This window comes from Rhinolophus sinicus, chromosome 2, assembly GCF_057876585.1.
Source record: "Rhinolophus sinicus isolate RSI-liver-muscle chromosome 2, RSI-T2T, whole genome shotgun sequence".
Lineage (NCBI taxonomy): Eukaryota > Metazoa > Chordata > Mammalia > Chiroptera > Rhinolophidae > Rhinolophus > Rhinolophus sinicus.
In genome coordinates, this window is record NC_142502.1 from 12,825,961 (window position 1) to 12,852,945 (window position 26,985).

The 26,985-nt window shown below is 37.7% G+C and overlaps 1 protein-coding gene across 18 annotated transcripts in view; it reads left to right on the forward strand.

Moving 5' to 3' along the window:
* The window catches only part of SYNE1 (spectrin repeat containing nuclear envelope protein 1), a 414,622-nt gene that overhangs the window by 66,086 nt on the left and 321,551 nt on the right, over positions 1-26,985 (forward strand). For all 18 annotated transcript variants that reach the window (XM_088795370.1, XM_088795376.1, XM_088795381.1 and 15 more), the window contains 2 exons: positions 7,722-7,783; positions 24,827-24,922. In XM_088795370.1, the coding sequence (XP_088651496.1) occupies positions 7,722-7,783; positions 24,827-24,922 (158 nt within the window). The remainder of the gene's footprint in view (positions 1-7,721; positions 7,784-24,826; positions 24,923-26,985) is intronic.

The following is a 26,985-nucleotide window of genomic DNA, read 5'->3' on the forward strand; positions in this document are numbered from 1 at the left end:
GGACAGGCATCCAGGGCAGCTAAAAAAGAAACCGCAAGATTTCTTAAGGCCTAGAATAAGGTGACATCAAGTTGTTTCTGTTACATTATTGATCAAAGCAAGTACAATACAGGATCAGATTCAAGGAGAGGGGCAGTCAATTCCTCTCCTGCTGGGAGGAAGGACAAACTCACGTTGCAAAGGAAGATGCATATTCAGAGGAGGATTTTGTGGCTGTAGTTTAAAATGTGTTCTTTGGTCACTATTATTTATACCTTTCTACATCAAAATACATGTACCCCTCTCAAGACATCAAAAGTCCCATTTAATTATGTCATCAAGCTCCAAGTTCAGTTTCATGTGATCTGTACCTGGTCCAGATACAGATGCGGCTCCTCCACTGTAATTTCTCTCAATCTCCAGACTTGGAAACTTAGAAGAGAGGTAACTTATCCCTATTCACCCAACGTACAATGATGAGACAGGGGCAGGGCCCTTGTAATAGGTGCGTCTGCCCAAAGAAGGGAGGAATGGAAAGAAGATAACCATCATGGTCCAATGTCATTCTGACATCCAGCCTGGCACATACGTCCTGTTCCTTTAATCCAGGGATACAGGACATTCCCTGTCTTTTTGATAAGAAGGGGCTCGTGTTTGTGGCTGATACTTTTCTTAGCCTTCTTTCTAGCCCCCTTCTTCCTTTTTCCTCATTCTTAACTGACCTGATCCTTTGGTGAAAGCTGGTAGAGTTTCTGCTTAACAAATTTGTTGGCTTCCTAAAGCTCTGCTTGTAGTTCATTCTGTGTCCCCCCAAACCCATAGTTTGATACAAACTTTGGACCACTTGTGTAGCTGCTATGGGCAGTGCTCTAAAGATTCTTAGAAGCGTGTTTGTCTAGCTGAGAAGACTGTTAGGCGCTACCTAAAATCTTTCAGCGTTCTTAGCAATGGGTTTTACAGTTACATCTTTGATTACTGTTACCTTGAGTATATTTTTTACTTCGTAGATCTTTTTCCAAGAGAGACTAGAAATGACAAACCGTCATACTTTCCAATCTACACTATCATAGGCCTTCTATGTTTCCTCTAAAATCTGCTTGCAAATTAAACTTTCTTCTTTGGTTCATCTCTCTCTTGCAGTAACTTGTGAGAAAAGCCAATTGCCACTTCCATCCGTCTGCAGGGAAATCTCTGTAGCCAAATACAGAAGTTCAAGTTACTGCAGATGCAGAATATATAATATACATGGCAGTTCCCTCACTGCTCTTTCAGCCTCCACTAACAGTTTCCTCGTGTCCTTCCAGTCTCCTTCTCCACCAGGTCCTAAGGACAACACCACATGCTGTAGGTTTTTGTTAAAGCAGCACGACACGCCCAGTAGCAATTTCTGTTTCCGTTAGGCTTTGCTAAACCACCAACAAAACTTAGCAGCTTAAAGCAGTAACACATTATGGTTTCTCATGTTCCTGTGGGTGGGCTGTTTCCTCTGCTCATTATGTGGCTGCATTCAGCTGGAACATCAGCAGGGCTGTCTGTTGGTGCTGGCTCTCACCTGGGGGGGCCTCAGTTCTCCTCCAAATGACTTCTTTCCTCTAGGATGCCAGACCTGCTTCCTAATGTGATGGTCTCTGAGTAGATCTCCAAGACAGCCAAAATGGAACCTCAAGGCCTCTTATGGCCCAGCCCCGGAAGTCACACATAATCTTTTTGGTAAGAAGGGGCTCGTGTTTGTGGCTGACACTTTTCTTAGCCTTCTTCCTAGTCCCCTTCTTCCATTTTCATCATTCTTAACCGGCCTGACCCTTTAGTGAAAGCTACATTCTGACAGGTGGCGCAGCAAAGTCCCATTGCACAGGGTGCGCTGACCAGGATGGGAGGAATTTGGGGGCATATTTTACCATCAGCCTCGGCCTGGTCCTATAGATTTCTTTTCATCTATGTGTTTAATTTAAAAACCTAAACATTGGATAATTATAAGCTGTTTATTTCATTATGCTGAACTGTTTAATTATGTTGAAATATTTCATATACCTTAGACACTACGCACATACAACAAAATTAGTGGTGAGTTTAGTAACTGTATCTCTATACTGGGACCATATAATTCTGATCCCAAAACAAATCCTTTGACTTAGGTCATCAGATTGTGGCTGTTATTTGGTTAATAACAATTACATTGTAACCTTATGTTGTTGTTTTTTTCTTTTGTGGCCACATCATTTTGTTGTGTCAAGAAATTCAATCTACATATTTCTGAGTTTAAATTCCATTCTAACTTTTGTATTGAGATGAATCCAACTAACAAAAATGATGAAAAAACTTACCTTATTCAATACAAGTAGGAACAATTTAATTTTAAATGTATGATTTGTTTAAATTGACATTGACATTTTCAGGTCATTGAAATCCATAAGAGTTTTATTTAAGCCATCATTGTCATTAAAGCATCTAAAGAATATAATGATAACCTGCCAAATACAAAAAAGTTAATCATCACCTATTTACAAGCTATGAAGGTACCAATACATGATACCCTAATGTTTTTGTCAGAGAGATGGCAATTTCAGGTAACATCTCTAGCTATTTACTTAAATAATCTTTCTTCTTGGTATTTCTGTAGTCAAGATGACATTGAATTTGGTATTATGTTCTTCACGATTGTTCATGATTCTGATAAAAATATACATCTTCATGTGCACACCCACATATGAAATGCTATCTTTCTCAGAAATAAATTTTTATAGAAGAATTTGTTAAATATATTGAAATATGTTAATTTTAATTACTGTTGGCATGTTCCAAAATACCATCTGGTCAAAGGATATTGGCATGCATTTTAAATTTTAAAATTTAGTAACGCTATTAAAAAACTAGAGACCATAGGATTCTGTCACAGTTTTACGTAATAGATTACATGTAGTAAATTCATACATATGGTAAAATGAAAATACAATTAACATGGTTCTAGGCAAAAATTTTCAGGATTGATTGCAAGGGCTCCATAACCCAGACCGCCTTTTATGGTGGCCTCTGTGCTTCCAGGTGCATATGTCAGTCACCTGGGGAAAACCACAGATGTTCCAAATCAGCAAGTCACTGTTAATTATGACTCATCAGGAGGAAAACTGTTGACTATAGTCTGATGTGACAGTTTCTTAATGGTCAAATTTAATCACCCTTTTTTCAGTTGGGCCTCATTTTCTGCATGTGTCGGGCATCTTGTTGTGAAATGTCAAAATACTGAGGAAATGTAGAAACAAGGCAAAGTAATACAGAAATTAAACGTCAGAGCCAGTTCCCTTAATCTTTCTCTCATTTCTAGAGAGGGATATTGCCTTGCAATTTGGGAATTATTTCTTATAGCAACATTAACCCATGTTTATGCCATGTTTATGCATTAGCCTTCCTATATAGACATTTCTCAAGGCCAAGCAGCTTCTACCTTGTAAGGTCTGTAGGACCAGCCGCTTTTGACCAGCAGAACCAGTGATGACAGCCTTAAGGGTGAAGGACCTAGAGAACTTCCATAACTAGTTTCCCCCACACCCAACACATACACTCAGACTGGCCTTTTGAAAGGAATCAAAATTCAAGGTATAGAAGAGGAAGGGGGTTTGAACTGCATGGATCAAAACCTGCCCTTAAATCAGAGCCCATTACAGGTTCCATCTGAGAACACCCACCTCATACTCTGGCTTCTCGAGCCCCAACTCTCCTCTGTGCTGATGCTGTTCTCTTACCTGGCCCTTTCATGTTGCATTTGCAGTGGGCTTGAATTCTCATAATCTCTCCTCTCGAATTTGCTACTTCTGTCTTTCCTTTCTTGATCAGTGGCATCATTATCCAGTTGCCTAAGATAGAAAGCCCCCATACCTCCTTGTCTCTCTACTTCCTTTTGATTCTACTGCTGATAGTTCCCTTGCAGCCGTCTATGCATCTCATCTCTGTTGGTGCTGCCCTAGAACAGAATTCATGACCTTTAATGGAGTGCTCCCAAATAGTCTCCCTGTTCCCAGCCTCTTCTCCCTTCAATTAAACCTCTACACTGCCATCAGAATATATGTGTATTTCTGTGCCTCAGGTCTCATATAATTATTCCTTTGTCTTGTCCAAAACCACTGATGAATCCCTGTCATCCATAGGACAGAGACCAAACTCCTTGGCAGGTTATTCAGAGGTTTTAATAACCTGGTTCTTGCTCATTTTGCAGGTTCACCTCAGGTCCCTTCTCAAGCCTTCTTCACCTTATAATCCAGCCAAAACACACCATGCTTTTAGAAGGCTGCCTCCTTTTCCTACAAAGTTTTCCACTTATCTGCTGACATTGGACTTAATGGCACCTCCTTTTTTAGCTTCTCTGGACCTTCAAGCCTGTTTCATTACCTTATAGGAGAATTATTTGTCCCTGTATTTATGCCCCCTCAGCACTTTATATGTTCCTCCGTTACAATAGCTGACACATTGCTAGGGTTTACGTAACTATCTCTTCCATGGTATTACCAGTTGCTTAAGGCAAGGCCTATTTCTTAGCCTCCAGCACTTCCTTAGGAGATTCCTCCATTCATTTCTTTATTAAGCATCTACTGTGCAGTAGTGAATTAAGACAGTGATGGATAAGTCAGACGTGGCCCCTGCCATCTGATCTACAACTTATATTCTAGTGGTAGAAATGAAATGGCATCCAGAAGATGATGGTGTCTTGATGGAGATGAGATATTCAGGAAGTAAAATCGATAGCAATTCCTTATTGATTCAGTGCAGGAGATGAGGAAAAGAAAGAGCCAAGGATGACCTTTGGGTGACTGGCTGAAGAACTGTGTGGATCTTAGTTTCCATTAATATAAATTAGAGAATAAAACCTAAAAACAGCATCAACTTTTTGTTCTCTGTGATTCTTCGAACTAGGGGACTGAGTTTACTTGTGGGATATAGGCAAACTTTACTGTGTTTAGAACTAACATACATGTTCAGAAAAATGTCTAAATGAATTTTTACAATTTTAGTAGAAACATGAAGCATGCATATATATGAACACTTGGCAAGACTACTTCATGTTTTTCTGAAAAGCTGGAATTAGAACAATCACTAATAAGATTAACTATTAAATATATTAAATAATAGTCCTTTAAATACAACCACATACGCACAAGGAGAACTTTATAAACCTATACCATGTTAGGTAAGTAGCATTATAAAGTAGTATTACTCATAGTAGGTTTTTTTTTTTAGGCGATGTTGTAGACATTTATTGCACAGTTCATATTACTTCCACAATTTAAGTATTTAATGCTGTTGGTATCAGATTTAATTACCAAATTCTGGACTAAATTATTCAGATTTTTATATCAACAATGAGGATTTACTGACGTGATGAGTTTTAGGAATTTTTTTTTTCTTTTGGGGAAATAGTAAATAAAATCAGAAAATATTTACTTACAATTTGGTTGACTGTGTCTCATGATATAAAAATTAGATTGCTAGGACCCAGTAAAATCTGCTTTTGCAGCCATAAAAGCAAAACAGAAGAGAATTTGACATTTATATATATACAAAAATGTTACCAAAATCATAATTTGAGTTTTCTAAAAGAAGACCTTTGAAGCTAAAGTCTAAATATAAACTCAGAGATTTATCATCAGATGGAACTGTTACAATAGCAGTAGTATTTCATTGAAGGCGTTAGTAGTAGAAATATAGCAATTTAAAATCAGGAAGTAATATATTATCAGTAGATTATATGCCTAAATTTATGACTCTGTACACTAACATTATGCTAATTTATTTTAAGATTTTAGAACATTGACGTCTTATGATATTTATAAAACAGCCTATAATCTCAAATTTAATTTAAAACTTTACAAGCACTGTAATTGTATCTATTGATTATTTTAGACTTAGAATTGGATTTTCTGTATTATGAAGGTCTGAATTCCATCAAATCTCGCTTCATTAGTTAAGGTCATGCTGTTGCTATATGACTTTCTTTACAGAACCTAAAGATTTTAGGTCAAAGTCAAATTGATTTAACTATGAATCTGTCATTTTGGTGTGATTAGTATTTGATATGACTAATAGAGTAATTCTATACCATCTTTGGACTGAAGTAGTGATATAGGAACAGGACACGTGTTGCATAAACTTGACTCTGGCACTGGGTGATTTTGGCAAAAAGGCTTAACTTCTATATACCTTAGTTTTATTTGTAAAATAGGCATTGTAATACTTCCTGCTTGTATATTTGTTATAAGAATTAAATAAGTTATATGATATGTAATAACTAATTAAAATAATTAAATTGCAATGTGATCTATATAGAGAGATAGAGACGGAGATAGAAATACCAGTGCTTGATACATAGGAAGTGTTGCCTATTATTATACTGGTTTGTTTTTGGTGTGTACTTGAAAGTAAAAATAAAAGCACATGCTTAAAATACATTAGAAATAGTGACATTCTGTAAATTTTATGGATATATCCCAAATTTTTCCAAATTAAAAAGTTTTGTTATTAATTTTCTTCATTAACATTTATTTGTCACATTTTAGGCACTGGGAAGAAAGTTAGTGTCCTCATGGAGTTTATGTTCTAGTAGGAAGTCAGGTGTCTGAGCTGAAGCCCAGGACTGCTCAGCTCTTGAGATGTAGATTTGAGCATCATTCCTCAAGGGGTGAGGAATTGAAACTATATCTTGTTCATATGTGTTCCTCACAACGTTTAGTCTAGTATTTTATAAGCATTTGACATTCAGTGGAGGTCTGTGGAATGAATAGAATTTACTCTTTCTCTGAACGGTGTCACACTGGCCTTCATCTCTGTCTGCCTCTAATTAAAACCTTCCTGGACCTTCCCTCTTTTCCTTCCAATATTAGTTTTTTCTTGTTGCATAACAAATTACCACAACCTTAGCAATGCAAAACAACATTCATTTACTATCTCCAAACTTCTGTGAGTCGGGAGTCCATGCATCTTCTGCTCAAGGTCTCAAATATCAGCACTCAAGATGTCAGCTGGGCTGCATTCTCATCCGGATACTGAACTAGGGAAGAATCCATTTTTAGAAGTCAGCTAAGATGGAGTCCTACATAAAGGGACATAGTCACAGGTGTGGGGATCCTTCACCTTTGCCATATTCTGTTGATTAAAAGCACGTGACAGTTCTGCCTGCAGTCTGCCTTCACAAAGGTGGGACTCCAACAGGTGGAATCTTTGGAGGTTACCCTAGAAAGCGTTTGCCCCTCTCCACATCCGAGGGAAGTCCCTGTAACGCCTCATCCAGACGGCTCTATCTTATCGCATTACTGTATAGTGCTCTGCTGTACGTACCCGGTCTGTCTCCTCCTTTATATACTTCATTGTGGACACGGTTGCCCGTTCATCTCTCTGCATCCCTTTGCGTTTAGCATAAAACCTCACATTAGTTGGTCTCAGTGAACTTTTTTCAAACAGCTTTATCAAGGTACAACTAACTCACAGCGAACTTTCAATAAGTGAATGAAGGTGAACATAGGGCTAACATATTGCAAATTTTAAAGCAAATAGCTCATAATTTTTAAAGGAATAGTCTAATTGATTAATAATATACTTGGAGTTGTACTGCCTTTTCCTTCATGACAATCATTGGTGAAATGAATTAGAAGATAAAAATAATGATTACTTCTACAGCTGTGTAATACAAACTTTTTTCATGATAAACTTTCATGACATGCTGTGTTATCTAATTAGATTATTTTTTTTTCTTCTAGATGAACAAGAGATAGTACAAAAACGCACTTTCACAAAATGGATCAACTCTCATCTGGCCAAGGTAAAGGAAACTACCGAGAGTTCTGTGTTTACTTAGTTGGAGCCAATACATCATGAAATGTGCAGTATAAAGGAATGCTGCTGTCACTGTTGTCACTATTACTAATCAGGGGTATTGACTCCTATCAGTTTAAATGTCACCTACATGTAGCATTTGCTCACATGTCGCACTAAAGACATGAAAGTCACTTCTCTTGTTCTAGCTATCTGTAAACAGATAGCTAGAACAAGAGAAGTGACTTTATGTCAGTTCCGTGAATTGTGATGCATTACAAGTATTTCATTCAAAACTGTTTCTTCTGTACTGAGAATGTATGTAGTGTATGGAAAGGAGTATCAGTGCTGGGTTTTCATTTGTGTGGCTGTTTCGATTTGGAACAGAAAGAAGCAAGGAGTGGTCTGCCCTGAGCCAAGGGTTTTATCTGAGGAGATCATGTCTCCGCTCATAGTGCTTTTGAGGGAAAAGTAACTGTGGTGGCAGGACACTAAAAAGACTAATTATTCTGAGATTATCCATATTCACATGAGGTTGTATCAGGTGACTGTATTTGTACATTGTAATGACTTTGAACATAAGTACTAATATAAAACAAATTCCAATATAGCTACATTACAATAAAACTATCTCTTGTAATGCTGATGAAAAAATATGCAAAGCCCCAAATTTTGCATTTGTAAACCTTCATGCAGACGATGGGACAGTTGTCTGAGTGCAGGTAGAGGACTCTTTGTCTGCGAGTACGCCCATAGTGCACAAGGCCAAACCCTACAGGCAGTTTGGATCAGGGACTTCTCCAACACCTCTCTTATAGTTCAGAAGCAAGTGAAGCTTGGCAATGTATTTTCCATTGTGCAAATTAACTGCTTACCTATTATGTGTCTCTGCTAGGCTTTGGTGACAAGAAAAAAGTTCGTAGGACACTCTCCCAGGCCTTGAGAAGCTCACAATCCAACACAAACAGAAGGATAGAACCATGTGTTTATATAAGTGACAAGCTGGCATTCTCTCTCCTATAATCTTTTACCAAAAGTGCTTGAGAAGGGAATTCTCTGGCGCAGTGGCTGCACCAAATCTTACCGTGTCCCTTCACCAGTGCTCCAAGAATGTTAGCAGTTTCCCTTGTAGGCCTCCTCCAGGCCCAGCCCCCTACCTTCCCTGGTTTTCTTGTCTTTAGTGCTTCAGAATCTGAAATCTCAGCACTTCTCCAGAACCTGTAGCAAGGTGAAGTTCACCGTGTCTTAAATTACTTTGTACTGTTTCATATTTCACCTTCCCAACACCATTGTAAAGTCCTTAAGGCATATTCTGCTTGGTGGAATTTCTTTATAGATGCTAATAGCTGTAACACAGTGCTGAGTACCATGCAGAGGTGTTTAATAAGACGACAACAGCAAAGAGCCTTTATCTTTTCTTATTTTGTTAGAATAACAAGACATTGCTGGGGGGAAAAAGTAAGGATGCATTTCTGGCACAGTGCCAAGTGCTTAACGCAGGTTATTTTATAGCGTTCATCTTCATAAATTAGTGCCACTGAGATTTTGATCCAGATATGAATATAAAGTCCATGTGTTTGCCTTACTTTGCACATTTTTGCATCGGTAGTATCATTTTGAAAGATCCAGAGAATTATTACCTCTACCACAGCTCCATTATACGGTCATCTTAATGTGATAGAAGTTTTTTTGTTCTATTTTTTCTTCCCTGTACTTGTGATTTTTTAATGTTTGTTTATTTATTTTTTTATTTCTTGGGTCATCTTGAAAACTGAAAACTGAAGCAGACCTATGATACCTACACTTGTTATTCTGAACTTATTTATACTGATATTGTAGTGTCTTGCCAATGATAGCCCAAACCCACAAATTCATTGGAGATCATTTTCCTTTTCTGACTCCCTTATATTTGGGAAATATTCTGAAAATCAAATCTGACCCCATTACTGTCCTTTGGCAGGTGAAAGTTTAGGATAGCTATCGATTAATGTTTATGTCTGCTTCTGTCCCAGCGGTGGGTCACGTGATCCCTGCTCGTCCCTCTCTCTTCCCCATCCTTTGCCCACCTCCATCCCAATCTGAGTTTCTATTCCCAGCCCTACTTCTTTCTCATTCTCCCATCCCTGTGCCATCTCTATGTCTCCCATCCTCCCTCCTCCTGCATTACACCCCCACCCAACTTTTCTGTTTCTGTCTCCATCTCCCCATCCCCGTCTTACTCCTCATTTCCAGCTCTGTTTCTATCTGTACCCATGCAACCTGCACGTCCTAGGCTTCCCAGTCTTATTGAGGTCATAGTTACATATACACGCAAATTAAAACGGAAGCATGCACTTCCCTCCCCTCTGCAGTGTGCTCATTTACTTCTGAGAATGATAATACCTCACTTGCCACAGAAACAAGGTCAATTCCATGTCTTTGATCCAACCTCTAGACCATGACATTGTGTCACTTTTCCTGCTGTCTCTGTGAGAAAGCTTGCCCCCAAAGTCATTCTGTGATGTCTGTGATGCCAGAGTGTGATTGCTCCCATCACTCTGGCACCCTGTGTACATGACAACAAGCCCATGTGTGCATATCTGCGCACAGGCACACACACACAGACACAGACACACACACACACACACAGACTCACACACACACACACACACAGACACACAGACACTAGGCTCCACAGAAGCCTAGCTGTCATGCCCAGAGTCTCACGAAATCTCTATCATGAAAACAGCTTCTTAAACTTTTGGGCTTTGGCTCCTGATCACGTATCAGCAACATACAGCTATCTCCCCCGACAATAGAGCAGGCCCAAAGCCATGCTTAGAATAAAAACATTTCTCACTAAAGATAATCCACAAAGAAACAACTTGATCTGTTTCAGGGTATTTCCTTACCCTCCAGAGCTTCTTTTCGCTTATTAAATAAACCAAGGCCAATGGTTTATCTTATAACTAAGAAGCAGTCTGCCCCAAGGATGGAGCCATAATTGCTTTTGACTTTGAAAGGATCTGGTGTCCTATAATTTATTAGGTATAATTGAGACTGGTTTGGTGTGTTGTTTGTGTGTTTGTTTACTTTGCCTAGTAAATAAATACTCAACCAGTTTAAACCCAGTATTAGTCAGCTTGGGTTGCTGAAACAAAATGGAGCACTTAAACAATAAACATTCATTTCTCACAGTTCTGGAGTCTGGAAGGCCAAGAAGAAGGTGCCAACTGATTCCATTTCTGTGAGAGTCCTTTTCCTGTCTGTGTCCGAGAGAGAGAGAGAGAGAGAGAGAGAGAGAGAGAGAGAATGAACTCTGGTCTCTTCCTCTTTTTATAAGGCCACTAACCCCATCATGGGGTCATTACCTCAGGCCTCTTCTACACCTAATTACTTCACAAAGGCCCCACTTCCAAATATCAGCACATTAGGTGTTAAGGCACAACATGTGGGGAAACACAAACATTCAGTACATGACAGGGCCCAAATTCCTTCTGAAGTCTGGCTTGAAGCACATGAGAATTTCTTCCAAACCTATAAGCTAGGGACAGAAACTCAAACCTGGAGTGATGGCAGTAACATACGTCTCTCCTTTTTCATAGCAAATGTTTCCTGGTATGGTCGTGAATCCCTCTTGTACATTACTTATGCTTCGGCATTTTTTCAGATGATCTCACAACCAAACTATTGAAAAGAGTTAAAATACATTTTGTTCCTGTGTATTTTTTTTCCTACTATTTTCTGTTGGAATCTACCAATAAAGGTCAGAAAATGACACATGTCAAATTTTTTTTTTATTCTGGTACTCAAGATACTAGTATATCTTAATTCACCTATAACTTACGCTATGTAATGTGACAAGTTATTTTATCTCTAATAATAACAATGGAGAAAAGTGTTAAATTGGCAGAAAAAGATGTTTCAAGTTTTTTTCTAGAATGCAAGTTATAAATGTTTTGCAGGCTCTCTATTGTTTGAGAGCTTTTGTACAACAGTCATTGGAATTTTTGTGGATTTAAACTAGAATGATAAACCATTTCATCCTAAATTCTATGATAATGTCTTGCTACTTCAATGCCTTCTTTAAAGTTTTTAAGCAAATTAAAAACACTTGTGTTTTAAAGGTCAATTTAAAAGTTTAGAAAGTTTATATCTGTTTAGATATAAACATTTAGAAAGTTTATATCTGTTTTCTCAAAAATCTTCTTTGGAAATTGACCATTTCCAAAAATAGCCTTAATAATAGGTTGTGGCAGTTTTAAGAACTGGGATATTGAATTGAGAAGCAGAAAAATAATCCTTCTGCTTAAGATCGTTCAATCTTGCCTGCATTGGGAGATGTTCAAAACATGCTTCACAGAGATGAATTTGGGGAGGGTTTTTAATGGGAGATTTTCATTTACATTTTGGGTCTCTTTGTTCAGTTGAAAATTAACAAACCGTTTACTTATAATTAAGTAAAACAATAAACTCTTTTACTGATGACATTTCATTCTACTGCAACAATTCTTTATAAATATTATGACAGCCCTATGAAGCGATATGGTGCAAATAAGAGAGCAATCTGTTTTAAAAAAATATGCTTTTCTGAAGACAAAAATCTTATTAAAAGTAGGGTAAAGAACCCTACAATTTTCTGTGTTTTTCTTTGTGTGTGTGTGTGTGTGTCACTTTTAGTACATGGTTGTAGATTATTCAAATTTGTGGATGTAATTATCAGATCATTTTTCAATATTTGCTTTGTTTTCAAATTGAAATTTTTATGCTCTGCAATTATATGAAACATTGCAAATGACAAATTGTCAATATAATGTTGTTTAACAATAACAAAAATTAGTGGGTTGTATTTATTTCATACACCTGATAACTCAGTAATGAGGCTTCCTATTTAGATATGAACCCTATAATTTCCTTCCTTTTCAAGAAGAAACCTGCATCTTTCTATGGTTTGCTTTGTCAGTGAAAGAAGGTGGAGTATTTCTTTTTTGATTTGCTCGATGTTGATTTTCAGTAATGGTTTTCCGAAGCTACGTCCTCATTCAGTCCTAGCGTGTCATCACTCATTGCTAAAAATATTTCTACATCTCAGGGATGCTGTTTGTTGAACTCTTACCATGTGCCAATTACTATCCTTAGCAATTTTATCTTGTATTTAATTCTCATAAAAATAGTGACATATAAGATGATTTCACCATTTTATAGATTATAAAGCTGAAGGTTAGAGTTAATTAATAATCTTAAGGTCGTATAACAAGTAGGTGAAAAACCAGATTTCAATCCCAGGACGCCTAAGCTTGGGTACTAACCATTGTGTTCATGCAACAAGTCCTTTCAAGCCCCTATTGTTTAGTAAGTGCTAGGTGTTGTAAGTGGTAGGTGTGGTGAATACAGTGGTGAACACAGACTGACCCAGCACACAGCATCATGAAAATGACAGTCTAGCAGAAGAGACAATGACACTGAAGTGTTTGTGGTGAATCCCACGAGAAGGGAAGTACAGGATGTCAGGGGACACATGGCAAACACAACCAACCACATAGCTCATTGGAAGGAGGGCATCAGAAGAGGCTTTCACAGGAAAGAACATTCAAGCTGGTGCCTGAGAAATGTCTTGGGATTGAGTCGGTGAAGGAACAAATGTGTTCCAAGTTGAGAGGTGAGAAAGACCCTGGTACAGTAAAGGAAATGCAAGTTCAGAATGCCTGAAAATGTGGGCTCTGAGAGCGGGTTGGCAACAGAGAAAAGTGAGGATTGGTTAAAGGTCAATCATGAAGAGAATTTGGTAGTTGTGTTATGGGCAGTGACACACATTAAAGAAAGAATCTTAGGCAGAAAAATGAAATGATCGCTCTGGCCCTAAACCTCTCAATCTTTTTCTCCCTCTGTTTTTCTCTCCCTCTCCTTCTTCTTCTCCCTCTCCCTGTCTTTCTCCATCTCTGTCTTTCTCACTTACATTAGAACAGAACGGAGTAAGATTGGAGGTAGAGTGAGCTTACAGTAAGTCAGATGAGCGGTGAAGGCAGTTTGGACTAAAGTACTGGTGGGGAATGGAGAAAAGCTGATAGACTGGAAGAGGTTTAGGGGAGGACTAGGTAATTATTGGAATCTTGGAGGAGAATGCATTCAAGAATGACTTCTAGAATGAGCAAATGATTAAGATCATTACAGAGACAGAGCATACAACAGGCTTGGGGAAAAGCTAATAAGTTTAGTTTTAGAGAAATTATTTGATAGAAACCCATTTGATTTGGCAGTGAAGAAGTTGTTGGCCACCAATGGGAGTGGCTATGCCATAGAAGGCATCAGACTCCCACAAACGAATGGGTACCCGAGAGGTAAGGATGTTAGGACACTGAGTGTACATTCCATGTTCATGAGAGAGAGTATAGCTACAGCAGAACGGGATCTGGTAAGAGAGAATGTTTGAAAGGAATGATCAAGAATGAGTAGCAAGGAAGAGGCTGAAAAAGAAGGAAAATAAGGTTATTATGAAGACACAAAGCTCCCGAGGAGACAGGGTGGGGGAGAAATCAAGAGTGCGTGTGGGGGATCTAGGTTGTACCAGATGGGAGACCAGAGTGGGAATAGAAAAGATGAGTATGGATGTGCCTAAATTTGGGATGAGGGAAAGAGGAAGAAAAAGGAGGGGTGGACTTGAATTTGAGGGGATGCCTGCCTGATAGCTACATGTTTTTAAGGTCTAACAGAATAGTCTGCATTTTTGAGGTAGGATAATCTAACTCATGTTAGAATTCTAACTCATGTTGAATAAACATTCTACAAAATGACAGTTAAAAGGATGTTAGTTCTTTAACATTTTAAAATATATTTATCTTAGCAAATTCCTAAATTTTATGAAAGATCTGTAGGTTATTGTAATTATATAATGCCACCTTGGCCCCCAAAGGGAACAATTTAAAGATGTGCTTCCCAAAAAAAAATCCATAAGAAGTTTAATTTTTAATTAGAAAAAAATAGTTTAAGTAATCTTGACATTAACATTAATTTTACTCTGTGATCACCTACTTGTAGTTTCACATTTTCTCTCACTTTGTTAAATAGAATAGAATGATTTATTTGTATTTAAACACCCTTGATTCAATCTTTATAATATGAGGCTGTGAAATAAATATATAGTTTGGCAATAAGTCCCTTGGGGGGAAAACTGGATCTTAAATAGCCATTGTTTAGTGTTTCTATAAGTGGAGCTTCTCTTTGTTTTTACGCAACAAACAGTCCTTTCTCCATTGGCCAGCCTTAGATCTCTGGGGCTATTAAGGACAGACACTGCACGTTTTCAATACTGTGATTTTTGGTTGACCTCAGACATGATATGAGCATTTCCTCACTTTTAGAAGAACTTTAAAAAAAATTATAAAACATTAATTATGTTCTGTATGAGTTTGCTAAAGGCTGCCATAACAAAGTACCACATACCAAGCGGCTTAAAATGAGAAATGTATTATTTCACAGTTCTTGAGACTTGAAACGCTAGGTAGAATCCTTCCTTGCCTCTTCCTAGCTTCTGGTCGTGGCTTGCATTACTTGACATTCCTTGGTTTGCATTAGTCCAATCCCTGCCTCTGGGCCTATCTGTGTCTTTGTCCAAATTTCTCCTTTATATAAGAACACTAGGCTTGTTGGATTTGGCCCCATCATGATGACGTCATTTTAACTTGATTACCTCTCTAAAGATTCTATTTCCAAATGGGATCACATTCTGAGTCCTGAGGGGGTTAAAACTTTCACATATCTTAGGGTGGAAGGGACAATTCAACCCATAATATAAGGACACATTTTGTTTCAATACCAAGTTAGATTCATACACTTCTTTAAAAGGAACACTTCTGATTTTCCATTTTTTTAATATTCCATTCTAATAATGACTTTGATTGACATCTTCATAGACATGAAATATCACTTTAGGGGCTGCTTTGTTATTCTTCAGTTGTCTTTGCACCAACAGTGCTAAAAGATAACGTGGAAACACTTTCAGAATCGAATTTTACTCCCATCTGTTTCCTGTATATAGTTTGGTGGGACTATTCATGAACTAAGATGACGAGGAACAGCAGCAAAGAGGAAAAGGTTAATGTAAGGATTCACCCCAGAAATCATCGTTCAGTTGTTTTTCTAAAGCTACTTTAGTTTGACAGTCCTAAGGAGACTGATAAATTAGTTATTTCCAAATATGTAACTAAAAGATTACAAAAGACAGTCATCATTTCAAAATGAATAGTATTATGTCTATATTAATTTATTAGTAGAATGTATTAATTTATTGGTAACATAGATATAGATCTACAAAGTGTATGGAGACTTTTAAACATTTTGATAATATTTGTCAAATTTCCTTATTTTAGAAACATATGTATTTGTACATTCATTCAATAAATATTTTAACATGGTGTTTAGATGCTTGGCAGTATTCTAGGTACTGAGAATGTAGCAATGAACAAAACAGAAAAAATATTCTCTGCATTATGGCACTTATATCCTAATGGGGAAGATGAACAATAAAGGAGGCAAATAAGCAGTTCTGTTGAGGGTAAACTGAAGAAGGTCCAGCACAGGAAGGAGTTAAGTTCAAAGGTTGTTGAAGTCCTCCAGGCAAGAGACATATGTCTTGAACCAAGATAGAGCAGTGGAAGTAGTAAGTTGGATTCTGAATGAGTTTTGAAAATGAAGCCAAAATGATTTGTTGATGGATCAGCTATGAGGTATGAGCAAAAGAGAGCGGTGAAAAATAACCCCAACTTTGTACTGAATAAAACAGCTAACTTGAGGACTCTGTTTCTTTTATACCTACTACAGAGTGAAAAGAATTTTATTACACGTGAAAGTTGTTAAGAGCAGAGTTTTTCAAGCAGATTTAAAGTTGTGCTGGAGGGCAGTTATTGCCTTTGGGATGTTTATTTGGAATTGGATTAAGTAATTAAGGAAGTGGAAATGGTTATGCTATCTGTCATAGGAAACAAAAGAGTGGGAACTGTCTTCTCACTTTTGCCAAGTAGAGGTGGAAAATAAGTCACAATAGTTCCTTTATAAAGGGAGAGACAGAAAAAAAAAAACAGATTACACATAAAAGTTTTAAATTACTTCTTTTTTCTGGAGATATTGGGAAAATCGAATTCAATTTTCTGAATAAAATGAAAAAAATCTTACAGACTTTGAATTAATTGTATTTGGCCACTGTCAGTGGTTATAATCATGATTTTACCGATCTGGTTCGAGGCTACTTTGGCATTTTTAGACATTTTAGTGCCATGGGCTCTTTGCCAACCTTTGGGGAGGTAACTTGCTCCGCATCTGCTGGTCAACCCCTCTTCCCTTCCCACTCTTCTCTCTGTTCCTGTTGTTTATCTTGTTGCTCCCACCCGTCAGCTATCCATCAGAGCCTGCAAATATTCCAGACTGGTCCTGGGGTGGGATTTTTCCCCATACACTGTTTCTCAGCCTGTGTAATAATTCCCACCTAAAACTTATATAAAGCAGAGGTAGTGGTGTGTCTGGCTATAGAAGGGATGACCATTGTATGTACAGAAGTTTCCAGGTGCCCAGAATATACCTTGAGAATCAGTCCTTGCCTTGGGAACACTTTACACACTATTTGGGAGTTATCTCAGGCTATTTTCTGGAGTAGAGTTATCTGTGCTGTGTGCTATCGCTTTAGACCTCTTCTAGTTCAGTATCACTAGATATCTGGTATCACTAGATATCCAGCAACCACAAATTTTAAACCCTAGGATATATATTTAGTATTTTAAAGTAAACTGCTATAGCTGTTGTGTGTGTGTGTGTGTGCGATACTATGTTTTGAGAGCTTTTTCCCCAGGAGGAAAAAGCATTTAGGAAGACTGCCCAATTGTTCTGAGACTAAAAGTATTGATGGTAAATGGGAACCTGGGTTGGTCCTGGCACTGGATAGGTGATTTTTATCCTTTCCTTTGGGAAAGACCAAATCATTCATACTGTAAATCTCCTTGATAGTTATGTTTATTACTAAGGGACTCAGATTCTAGCAGATGTGCAGATATCTGCTTATAAAGTGATGGTGTGCCAATAATGTTTCAAAGTAGAGCTGTACTCTTCCATGTTACTGATTTTAATCTGACGCCCAAAGCATCTTTCACTTTGATTGATGTGTGTATGATTCCCCTATAGACGCAAAGTTAAAAATGATAAAAATATTTTTAGTCCATTAACATTTTTATAATTTTGAAGCTATCGGCATATATTTGTTCATGCAAAATGGCTCTAGTCTTTTTATCTATTTACTTATTTAATTTTAAAATTTTGGGTGTATGTGCTTGTTTATCAATAACCCTAAGCTATTGAACCCTATTCATTTACCAATATCGGTTGGTCAGAAAGTTATTAAACATTTTCTCACATGAAATGCAATCAGGTTCCCATGAAAATGTACATTCATCAATAAGGAATGAATGAATTCATCACTGGTCATGTACACGAATCTTATCAGGGAGTGGGAGTGGAAAGGCACTGAAATGTAAACTGTTACACTCAGAACAGTGTTTACAAAATAATCACAAAATAAACACACATATCAGTTGTGCTTTATTTTCTTGCAAGTGACAGAACTTGATTGCAGATGACTTAACCCAGAAGTGAAATCTATGAACAAATACTGGGTGCCTCGGGGTGTGGAAGGAAACGCTGACTGGGCAGGAAAAGGTTAATTCTGTAGGCCTGGGTTGCTGGAACCCTGTACATTCCAAATAAAGACTTGTCTTTGGGAGTGGTGCTTGACTGGCTCCTAGGAGATAACCTCTGGGCACCTGGAATGTTCCGTGTGGTAGGAGTATGCTGTATGCCTGAGGCCTTGGGCCGAGCTGTGCCACTTCCATAAGATCAGTTGATCTTGACAATGTGTTTTATGGTGAACACCTGCTTTTGCTGGAGGACTCAGGATGGGGAAGGGCTGGAGGCTGAGTACCTGAGATCAGCTGTGCAAGCGCTCCATGCCTACATGCCTAACGACAGACTCCAGATGAAAACCCTGGCACCAAGGCTCGGGTGAGCTTCCCTGGTTGGCAACACTTGACACGCACCATTACACACGTGGCTGGGATAACTAAGCCTGTCGCTGTGCAATTCCTCTGAGAGGAAACAGATCACCCACCTCCGGAAGCTCGCACATGGTTTATCCTGGACTCAACTCCATGTTTGCTTTACCTTTGCTGATTGTAACCTCTGTCCTTTCACTGTAATAAAGTAACAATGAGTATAGCAGCCTTTCTGAGTCCTGTTAGTCCTTCTAGTGAGTCACAGCTGAAGATGGTCTTGGGGAGCCCTGATGCACCGACTAACCCAGGCTTGAGAAAGAAAAAGGCAGAGGGGCTCTTGGGGCCTCGGCAGCAGGACGTGCTGACACGTGTCCTTAGGTCATTGCCGTGACCACTGGCTTCAGCCATCTTCTGAATCAAAGCAGAGAACATGCTGGGCCCAGCTCAGGTTGCTCACACAGCAAAAGATAAGTAGCAAACGTGACTGCTGGGGGACACGGTGTGAGTCGGGCTGACTTGTGTCTATGTCAGTATATATTCATATGCATGACACTTCTAATATTTGTTAATATTTTTTTGTGTGTCTAGTAGAGTGGCAGGCACATCAGCTGATTAGTTAATATTTTTATGTTGATATTAATAAAAATCACATTTATAGTTTTGTGTATTCAGAAAAAAATTAACAATCTTTATACTATGCTTCCTGTCTCACAAGGTGGCTCAAAGTATAATAAACCTGGGCTCAAATCTAGTCACTTACTTGGGTTGTGACCTAGGCCAATGGTTTAACCTCTGTGACATTCAGACTCCTTGCTTTTAAAGAGGGGGTGACAGTCCTGTATGTGGTGGTTATGAATATTAAATGAAATAACATGTATAAGCCCTCAGCACAGTGCTTGGCACATTGAGATGTTCAAAAATATATTATTCATTCTTCCCTCCCTTCTTCTCCTTCTTTCCTTCCCTTTTTCATCCCTACTAAAACATCTACTCAATTAGAATGTATAAACATCTAAGCCATGGAAACATCTAGTAAATACTGGAATTTGCATATGTAGTTCTATAATAGTGACCATTTTCTCATATCTACTTCTTGCACCAACATTTTAAAATTCATATATAATTTTTAAGTGTGAGAGAGTTCTGAAATTTTAATTTCGTGCCACATAGTTATGTCTGATGTCGTTATTTTTTTCATCAAAATTATTCTCTTAATCTTTTTTCCCCTAAGTTATGTAATTGCTTCTAGGGAAATAAAATCAACATGTGGCTTAGTAAACATGGTCATCCCTCGATGAGTAAAGTGATGAAAATAGATGGGGGATAAGGGTTAAATATCTGCGAGTGCTTATAGACTAGTAAAGTGACACAAGTGACTCACACATACACAATGTTAGAGAGTGGATTATTTTCCCAAAATACAGGAACTAGTAAAAATTATATCAAAGATCCCTGTTCATTCTCATATTTCATAAAGTTCAAGGACAAACATTGGATCACTTGTAAGTCTTAAGAGAAAGGGAATGAATTTCATTACATGTCATTAAAGGGACTGCATAGCAAAAATAAAAGGACAGGAAAATAAAGAGAGAAAAGTGCTCTGTGATTCGGTTCCACTCATGAGTTAACTATTAAGAATATAGCCAGGCACAGAGGCATGTTCATTTTCCCTGAGTTTCCAAAGACTTTTAGAGGCTAGGCAGTCCTCTTAGAGTCAGAACTTAGGGTTTAAACATAGTTTGAGGAGAGCTTCTAGAAGGAGGTAGCTACAGAAGTGAAGTACCTCTTTCTCTTTTTCTTCTCTCCCATCTTCATCCCCTCTCCTCTCACCCAGTTAGGAGTTTCCATTCTTCAAACCACCTCAGACTTGGCATGAATATCTGTAGAATATCTAAATGTGATTGACAGGGCCAAGGAGAATATAATTTTTCCAAATACTGTACAAAAAAGAACTGTTATAGTTTTATGTTAATTAAAAAAAAAGATAACTGTGGCCTTGGAAAGTGCCTTATAGATTTCTATCTAGTGCTTGAAACTGCAAAATTGGTGAGCAACAAAACCACATTATTTTTATTTTCCATTAAGTCAGGTTCCAATAAATCAGCCTCCTTTCTAACTCTTCGTTTTGGTCTCCAGGACCATGACCTGAATCCTACCAAAGTAATCAGATTGGTGCCATAAGTGTTCATATATGTGACAAGAGAGACCTTTTAGCTTCAAGGTTTTCTATTAAAATGTTGCTCCGAAAAATAAGTGTTACGCAGTCACAATAGTAAAGGTCTTCTCTAGTTGGTCATCTACTATATGTAAATGATACTTTGTGCAAAATGGGATAGAAAAATGTGTTTAATCATTACTAGGACATTTTTATTGGTGTAATTTTTGATAAATGAAGGTTTGACTGTATTGTTTTTTTGTTTTTTTGTTTTTCTTTGGGGGTTTCACACAATGTTTACATCGTGGGCAATTGGATAGAGCTTGTAGAAATATAAATGTCGTTGTCTAGTATGCATTTTTATAAGCTCTTTGCAGTAAGATTGTCCAGAGGTTTATTTTCTTCCTCTTTTACTGGTTTCAGTATTAAAATAAGAATGATTACATAATGCTAGAACCTGTCATTCAGTGTGTTAAAAATATACCTGTATATTACAGATATAAGTGGACATATACATTTTTATTTTAAAGAGAAATATTTTCTCCCAGTTTCTATTGTGTGTGTCAATAGCCATCAGACTGTATCTCTTTGCTTTGTATAGAAAGACACTCATGGAAAAATTTTCAGAAGCAACTCGTATTTCCTATAAAAAGAGAAATTTTTGCATCATGCTCTTATTTACATGTATCTTCCTAAGATTCCAAAAGGTATTTGTAAATATCCTTGTTGAGTATTTTTCAGTCACTATCTGCATACTTACTGACAACTAGTGCTAAGCCCTGTGTCTGGTATTAAGTATATAAAGATGTATCTGACTTCTTCCTTGTGCTCAAGAAGCCCCATGATCTGAGTTCCTGAGGGCACAGATTTGTAAATAACTATAATGGAATGTGATCCTTGTGATCTCAACAGTGTACTTAGGATGGAAGAAGTAAATAATTCCGGTTGGATAACTGAAAAAGATTACATATGAGCTGAGTAATGACAACTGACCAGAAATTTGCTACGGGGAAAAAGAGGAAAATGAAACAGTTCTAGATGTCTGTGTTCAAAACCATGTATTCTTCTCCACGCACAGACTAAGAAACTCATTCATTCCTCCAACAAGTATTTAAAGTGTTCCTACTGGGAACAAGACTTTAAGAAACAAGACACTTCTACGTGTGTGTTGTGTTGCAGCCTGTGATTGTTTAGAACCTGGAGACCATTTTTCTTTGCCCCTAGTATGTACCACATTTAAAGTTCCTTTAAGATGGGCATAGTGCCTACAGAGACTTTTTTTTTTTTTTTTTGAGAAGATTATATTCATTCATTCAATGAGTCGTCAGTCAGTCAGCCAACAATAGACATTGAGAGCCTGCCGTGCACTCAACAATGTTTAGGAAAGAACACTTATGTGAAAGGAAGGATTCAAGAGTTGTGTGCTTCCAGACAAAATTTTCTAAACAGAGGAGTCAGGATTGAGTTTGGTGAATGGCCACAGTTAGAAAGAAAGGAGAACGAGAAGGGAAAGAGGCCTGCAAACCAGGCAGGCTGAGCAAAGAGGTTTGGGGAGGAACAGATCAAGGAGATTGTGGCACCACCAAGGCCCAGTGCAGAGAGGCCAGTGGGCTCCTGCTCATGTGAAGGCCACTCCCAGGATCACTGTACCGGTGCAGCTGGAGGGAGCCGGAAGCAGGTGGAACATCAGGAGAGACACAGGAGGAGGAACAGGACAGGCAGAAGTGGGGTCAAGAGAAAATGTTCCTCAAAGTAGCAGAGAGCTGTGTATGTTTAAGGGCAAAATGGACATATGGACGCAACATTGGTGCCCAATGTTTTGGAATATTTATTATATCGTAAAAATTCTTTGTCTTATTTAATTTTCTTTATGTATTTTCAGGTTAATAAAATATATGAAGAACTTTTTGTATTTGTACACTGAACGTATCCCATATTTATGAACTTTTTTCTCATTGTTCCACTGTATTTACATTATAAGATACAAATGGACATTTGCAATAATAGACCATATTTCTAATGATTACATAAAGCACACACAATAATTTTGATTTTTATTGCACCGAATAGTTTTCATTGTAAAGGCTCATTTTATTCTGAATAATTTTATTTATATGCTTAGAATAAAAAGGCACTATTACATTTTTGCTCTCTAAATAATAAGCAGTGTCAATAGTAAAATTTAAAAGTGATTACAAATGAAAACTGTTATTTTTGAACATGTATTTCACAGCATGAGAACAAAATGTATTCAGTTGTTCATTTTATAAAGAGAGAAAAATGCACTTAAAATTAGAACTCTACCATTTCAGAGACTATAATTCATGCAGTCCTAAGAGAAATATAAATGCTTCATAGCAGTGGGTAGAGAAAAAAGGCACATTTCAATAACACATTTGGTGATTAAATGTCTCTACATAGAATTGTTATTTTTTAAGATAATTGAAAGTCAGGAATCCAGTCTCAGGCCTTTAACATGTTTTCAGAATCAGGAAACTATAGAACTTGAACCCAGGTGATAAATAGAAAAATGCCTTACTCTGTGAGAAATCTGAGGACACCTACCCCCCACTGACCGTCAATATTAGTATAATTACTACTTTCTTCTGAGCCAAGATAGACCTTAATTCAAGGTTGGATGAACCCCAGTATGTTAGGTATCTTAATGACCTTCATAAAAAATAAAAGACCCTCCATGAATTGAAAGTTGGCCTTGCTGCCAAATACTATTCAGCAGTAAGAAAAGAAGAAATAGGACCATTTGTGACAACATGGATGGATCTTGAGGGTTTAATGCTAAGCGAAATAAGACAGAAAAAGCAGAGAACCATATGATTTCACTGATATGATATGTGGTATATAAACCAAAAACAACAAAAGAACAAGACAAACAAATGAGAAACAAAAACTCATAGACACAGACAATAGTTCAGTGGTTACCAGAGGGTAAGGGGGGATGGGGTGGGAGATGAGGGTAAGGGGGATCAAATATATGGTGATGGAAGGAGAACTGACTCTGGGTGGTTGGTAAACACACAATGGGATTTATAGATGATATAATACAGAATTGTACACCTGAAATCTATGTAACTTTACTAACAATTGTCACCCCAATAAACTTTAATTAAAAAAAAAGAAAAAAAAAAAACAATTTTGAGAAATTAAAAAAAAAAAAAAGAAGAAGAAAGAAAGTGGGCCTTGATTTATTTTCCTAGTAGTGGCAATGGATTTGCATTGATCAGTCTGTACTCTTGCACTTATGATCCCCTGGGTTCAATGTCATACTGTGAGAGGTTTCCTAGATTGCCCAGGCTGTGAAACAGAACATAGCCAGCCTACCCACCAAAGATGAAATCTGTACCCTTGGCTATGCTAACAGTGCTGCCACAGCAGGTCCGGAGCCAGGGAGGGTACCTGGGAGAGAATGTCCTATGGAAACGTGGCACCTGGTTAAGGCCCGGTAATGTGCTCACTCAGAGTGAAGCTGGAAAGTTGATCACGTTTCTCTGCGGCACCTCCTGCTCCCCTTTTAGGTCCTGCTTTCCTGTCTCCCTTATCTTTTACATTGATAGTGCCCTCTTTTTTTTTTGCCTATCTCACACCATCCCACCCTTGTCAAAAATCCCTTTCTAGAAAGATGCTGGTAATATGTATTTATGAAAGCCTAAGTGTCAGGTCTCCTGAGGTTTTTGAATGTTAAATTTATCTCCAAAGGATTGTTTTTCCGCTTACAGCTATCAAAAGGTAATTGCCGATCATATCCAAAATAAATCATTGAGGTATTTTAGAAATTTCTCCCACAAATTTCACAATGAATAGCAGAGGTACGACAGAGAGAAGCAGTTTTTGCACTTATTAATTAATTTATTTTTATTTTATTTTATAGCGGAAACCCCCAATGGTGGTAGAAGATCTTTTTGAAGACATGAAAGATGGTGTGAAGCTGCTTGCTCTCTTAGAGGTCCTATCTGGGCAGAAACTGGTAAGAATTTTTCTGGGACCAGACTTGTCAAATTGTTCCCATTTGGAATTAGCACTTGTGGAGTTAGGAACATAAAGGACTCTGCCCATACAGGCGAAAGTTCTTCCCTTTTGTCGTCAGTAAAACACAGGAAACACTAGATTGTGGGTCACTTCTGGGAGCAAGGAATACATTTCCTGTCTTATTCCCGCACACCTTCAGTAGATTGAAAACACTGTGTGTAGTAGTAGCAACCTTAGAAGTAAGCTAAGAACTTCGTTGGTAATCATCATGGTAAATAATGCACGTGTAGGGTGTCCAGGAAACTTAGCTAAAACTAACATCTACCTCGCTTTAAGTGTTTGCTTTCCATTTGGAAAGGATTGTTGGTTCATACCTGTGTATTTATATAGTTGTTTGTTGAAAATTAAGCTTGAGATGAACATGGCACTTTTTTTGTACGCTTGGGGACATCCTCCATCATCAGTCATTTGTAACAGGAACAGCATTTTCAGAATTGTTTGTTTTTATGTGCAGCGGAACCAGCAGAGTAAAAAACATTGACAGTGACTATAAAAAATGTTTTTCTACATCATCCAAATGATAAAATATTTATTTTTTATGGATTACTATCATTTTTTAAATTTCAAAGTGGTAGAGAAGTAAGTAGTGTGCAAACATAAACTATTTATAAATGATGTTTAGCAGAATCTGTGGTTACCAGAGAGTAAGGCATTGCAGGTGGCAGTAACGGTAAAGGAAGTTAAATATACAGTGATGGAAAGAAAATTGACTTTGGATGGTGAACACACATGCAATACATAGGTGATGTATTATAGAATTGTACACTTGAAACCTACATAATTTTATTTACCAATGTCACCCCAGTAAATATAATAAAATTTTTAAAAATTAAGAAAAAGGTATTGAACTTCAATAATAAATGGAGCTCAGGAAGTAGTCTTCAGAATGTTGTCTAACACACTAGACACAGGGTCCAAAATTGGGAATACTTATTTTCTTCTTTATTTCATCTTGACAAGAGCTATACAATCATTATTACTTGAATAACTTATTTTTTAAGTGTTTTTGCCTGAACCTAAATTTCAGTTAATTTTGTGTAGGGAGCCCTAAAAATAACTCTCGTAAAAGGGTTGTTTGTTGAAAAATACAAACTGATAATCATTTTGTGTAAGTCGTTTATCTAATCTGATTAATATTGTAACAGAGGCTTTCTGTGCCCCAGATGTCATTTCAGCTCAGGTCTGATTTCAGCCATGGCAGTGGTGGACATCACCTCTACATTCAACTCTAGCACTGGGAGCATATCTGTGGAATTCTCCCCTCAGGGCTTATCAAAGCCACACATTTCACAAGGCAGCCCTCAAATGTAGGCGAGTTAATAGTCCCAATGGACACCCAACCAGTAGAAATGAGAGTCCATCAACAGTGTTCTAGTCTGTCATTTGTAGGTGGGTCAATTCTGAGATGTATTTTATACATCTCATAGAGAGCCTTGTGGGATTCTCAGGGGGATGGAGCCCCAGTTGCCCACAGTGGAGAGCATGAATAGTGCACCCTTTATTGGCTTTTCCCCTCCCCTGTTTCGCTTTCCACGCATTCTCATTTCTGCTACCTGGGATCATCTCCCCAGTAAACTACACACACTCAAGTCCTTGTCTCAAGCTCTGCTTTGGTGAAATCAAACAAGATACATGTGAACAGCCAATGTGGAATATACAGACATGTACATGAACTAAATAAACTGGATTAGCAGTAGGATATAGGAATAATTGAACTGAAGTAAATACTCCATTGATTGCCAGATATAACCAGTCATCTTCATTTGTCCTCCTGAATTAAGCTATTTCCTAGAAGGCGGAAGGAGCCTCCATTACAATTCAAATGGGTGTATTTAAGAAGTGTATTATTCTGTGTCAATATAATTCTGCCATTGTACTTGGCCAACAGTATACAGACACCTCCATGGGCATTTAAGTGATAATCTAAATGATTCTAGCAAAAGTTTATATTTTGATATAAGAATCCCACTTCTGTATAAATGCCCTACTCATTCAGACGTA